The 4,444-nt window shown below is 44.0% G+C and overlaps 1 protein-coding gene across 1 annotated transcript in view; it reads right to left on the reverse strand.

Moving 5' to 3' along the window:
- Positions 1-4,444, reverse strand: part of MSH6 (mutS homolog 6) — a 36,673-nt gene that overhangs the window by 22,165 nt on the left and 10,064 nt on the right. The window contains exon 3 of the mRNA XM_017548528.2: positions 442-611. Within this exon, the coding sequence (XP_017404017.1) occupies positions 442-611 (170 nt within the window). The remainder of the gene's footprint in view (positions 1-441; positions 612-4,444) is intronic.

Here is a 4,444-nt window from a genome sequence, read left to right on the forward strand (position 1 = left end):
GGTAACAAGAGCGAAACTCCATCTCAAAAAAAAAAACAAAAAACTTTGTACATAGGCCAAGTGTGGTGGCTTATGCCTGTAATCCCAGCATTTTGCTTAACCGTGGCAGTGCGACCTAAACCCTGTAAGAGGCAGAGCTTGTTTTTTTCATATTTGCAAGAAAAAAATCTAATATCATAAAAAAAAAAAAAAAAAAGTACTACTTCTTGCTTACTCTGCTAGTAGGTTTGAAAACCTAAGTAAAAAGGATGCTAGCTGTTGAGATTCTAAGTAACCTAACTTAACCTACTGTCCAGGGAAGTACAGAAGTATACATGTATGTATAATAAAATACATATATACACACACATATAAAACAAGGTATCTTGTTAATACACCCTTCCCCTTTTTCCCCCCAGTCATCCTCCTAAGAGAAATAACTGAATGCTTGCAATGTCCCACCTCCATCTCCTCTTCCTCTTCTGGCTCTGAGGGCTCATCACAAACCGCCAATTCAAGTCTCTTAATCTTGTCTTTATTTAAGGCTTCATCTGCACGTTGCATTGCTCTCAGTATTTCAGGCTTTGCACTGTAAAAATGGCCTCCCTTCTGGGCTTCCTTTGATTTTGAACCTAGAAAGAAATGTATTTATAAATAATAAGGGCTGGGTGCAGTGGCTCACGCCTGTATCCCAGCAGTTCAAGACCAGCCTGGGTAACATAGCAAACCCCATCACTATCTATCTGTCTGTCTACACATACATATATATACATATATACATGCTAGGTGTGGTGGCTCATGCCTATAATCCCAGCACTTTGGGAGGCTGAGGTAGGTGGACCACTGGAGGTCAGGAGTTCAAGACCAGCCTGGGCAATGTGGTGAAACCCCCATCCCTACCAAAAAAAATACAGAAATTAGTTGGGGGTGAGGGTGGTGTGCGCCCTGCAGTCCCAGCTACTTGGGAGGCTGAGGTGGGAGAATCACTTAAACCTGGGAGGCAGAGGTTGCAGTGAGCCAACATTGCACCAATGCACTCCAGTCTGGGTGATAGTGCAAGACCCTGTCTCAATGGAAAAAAACAAAATTTACATACACACACACACACACACACACACACGCACACACACATTTGTTGGCTGGACACTTGACTCCACCTACAACATTTGCCCTAATGAACAAGAATGACAACAATTAAGTATAATTTGCGGGCCGGGCGCGGTGGCTCATGCCTGTAATCCCAGCACTTTGGGAGGCCAAGGCGGGCAGATCACCTGAGGTCAGGAGTTTGAGACCAGCCTGGCCAACATGGTGAAACCCCATCTCTACTAAAAATAAAAAATTAGCCGGGTACGGTGGCGTATGCCTGTAATCTCAGCTACTCGGGAGGCTGAGGCAGGAGAATTGCTTGAACTCGGGAGGCGGAGGTTGCAGTGAGCTGAGATCGTACCATTGCACTCCAGCCCGGGCAACAGAGCGAGACTTCCTCTCCAAAAAAAAAAAAAAAAAGTGTAATTTGTAGTGTGCCATTACTTTTTATTGATATAGATATCAATAAAGCACACAAGGAATAAATATTCAGGGAAAAACTACTGGTGAAACTAAAATCACCAATTTTATCTCCTTGAAGTTGCCCTGTGTGGTCACCGAGGACTACTTAGTTTCTCTTATAATGACCTGGGTCTACAGCCTTAAACAGGTGGGCATACCTCTTCAAGTGAGACAGAAAATTTAAAAGGGGTTTGAGACCATTTCTTAAGAATGTACTGGCCAGGTGCAGTGGCTCATGCCTATAATCTCAGCATTTTGGGAGGCCAAGGCAGGTGGATCATGAGGTCAGGAGTTCAAGACCAGCTAACCAATATGGTGAAACCCCATCTCTGCTAAAATGCAAAAATTAGCCGGGCATGGTGGTGTGCACCTGTAGTCCCAGGTACTTGGGAGCCTGAGGCAGGAGAATCGCTTGAACCCAAAGGGGGCTGAGATTGCAGTAAGCACAGATCGCACCATGGCACTCAGCCTGGGTGACAGAGTGAGACTCCGTCTCGGGGGGGGTGGGGGGGAGAACAACCCCAAACTTCAGGAAGACAAAGACTATACTGTCAGTTAAATGCAGCTATGAGTTTGTCTCAAAGAAAACTAGATCAGATATGTCTAAATGGATAAAAGAATAACCAACCAATGTGCTACTGTAAGGGCCTTTACATTTTGAAAGGGTAGCTTAGTTCAGACTCAATGTGTTAAAATTTATTTTCTCAAAACTGTTCCATCAAAATGAAACATTAGGGTCGGGTGTGGTGACTCACACCTGTAATCCCAGCACTTTGGGAGTCCTAGGCAGGTGAATAATTTCGGGTCAGGAGTTCAAGACCAGCCTGGCCAACATGGTGACATCCGTCTCTACTAAAAATATAAATATTCGGCCAGGTGCAGTGGCTCACACCTGTAATCCCAGCACTTTGGGAGGCTGAGGCGGGCAGATCACCTGAGGTCAGGAGTTTAGAGACCAGCCTGACCAACATGGAGAAACCCGTGTCTGCTAAAAACACAAAATTAGTTGGGCATGGTGGTACACCCAGCTACTTGGGCATGGTGGGTGAGGCTGAGGCAGGAGAATGGCTTGAATCTGGGAGGCAGAGGTTGAGGTGAGCCGAGATCACGCCATTGCACTCCAGCCTGGGCAGTAAGAGTGAAACTCCATCTCGAAAAAATAATAACAAAAAAATTAGCCAGGTGTGGTGGTGTACACTTGGGAGTCCCAGCTACTAGGCAGACTGAGGCGGGAGGATCACCTGAACCCAGGAGACAGAGGTTGCAATGAGCCAAGATGGCACCACTGCACTCCAGCCTGGGTGACAAAGTGAGACTTCATCTCAAAGCCACTGCACTCCAGCCTGAGCAACAAAGTAAGACTCCTCCATCTCAAACACAAAAGGAAATTTTAAGCTGCTCTGCTTTAAAGAAAAACCCTTCCTTCATAATTTTAATTTAGTAATTTCATTATAATATTAAATGACACTTCTAACCACTGAGCAAAGGTTAGGTGCAGAAGATCACGTCTAATGGTTTATAATTAGTTATTCTTTGAAGTATAACTAGAGATGTCTCTATTCTGCCCAAATTTAATAATTGGAAAAGAAACAAGTTTGTGTAAATTTAACAGATCAAAACATTACATATTTCCTTCTTTCTATACATTAAAACTACCAGGACAACCTAAATTTCCATGGAATTGGCAACTTTTATGTGCTGCCTAAGATTAGGACCAATTTCTCATTTCTCTGAAGGGTTGCACCAAAGCTACAGACTGCAACAAGCAAAATCAACTGGAGGGCGGGTGAGTGAACTTTTCCCAAAGTGCCTATTGCAGCTGCAGTCTGCCTCAACACATTATCTAGTGATATTCCCAAGAATGCTTGATCAAGTCTCTACAAATCTAAAAAATCTCAATAAAAAAGGCCTATTTTTTTCACCATGCCTCTCTGTCGATTTATTAACATACATGTATTGCGACAATTGGGAATTCTAAGGGCAAAGAGCAGTATTCACAGCGATATTTTTATAAGATAATGACAATATAAACAAAAACATTTTATTGATCTCTTTTTAAAAGTCATTCTGGGCCGGGCACGGTGGCTCATGCCTGTAATCCAAGCACTTTGGAGGCCAAGGTGGGCGGATCACCTGAGGTTGGGAGTTGAAGACCAACCTGACCAACATGGCGAAACCCCGTCTTTAAAAAAATAAAAATAAAAAAGAAATAAAAAAAGAAATTTAAGTGGCTCACGCCCGTAATCCTAGAACTTTGGGAGGCCAAATTGGGCAGATCACTTAAAGACCAGGAATTCGAGACCAGCTTGACCAATATGGTGAAACCCCATCTCTATTAAAAAGTACAAAAATTAGCTGAATGAGCATGGTGGCAGGCACCTGTAATCCCAGCTACTACTTGGAAGGCAGAGGCAGGAGAATCACCTGAACCCAAGAGGCGGAGATTGCGGCGAGCTGAGATTGTGCCACTGCCCTCCAGGCTGGGTGATAAACCGGGACTCCATCACACACAAAAAGTCATTCTGCCAAAGATTTTTTTTAAATCTCAAAATTGTTCCCGGAAGAGACCTCATCTATCAACTGGTTCGATGAGAGCTCATTTTTATTTATTATTTTGTTTTTGTTTTTTGAGACTGAGTCTTGCTCTGTCACCCAGGCTGAAGTGCAGTGGCACGATCTCAGCTCACTGCAACCTCTGCCTACCGGGTTCAAGCAGTTCTCTGCCTCAGTTTCCCAAGTAGTAGTATTACAGGCGCCCACCACCATGCCCAACTAATTTTAGTATTTTTAGTAGAGATGGGGTTTCACCATCTTGGCCAGGCTGGTCCTTAACTTCTGACCTCATGACGCACCCACCTCAGCCTCGTAAAGTGCTGGGATTACAGGCACCCCACCTGGCTTTTTTTTTTTTTTT

The sequence above is a fragment of the Cebus imitator genome, unplaced genomic scaffold (assembly GCF_001604975.1).
Source record: "Cebus imitator isolate Cc_AM_T3 unplaced genomic scaffold, Cebus_imitator-1.0 Scaffold209, whole genome shotgun sequence".
Classification (NCBI taxonomy): domain Eukaryota; kingdom Metazoa; phylum Chordata; class Mammalia; order Primates; family Cebidae; genus Cebus; species Cebus imitator.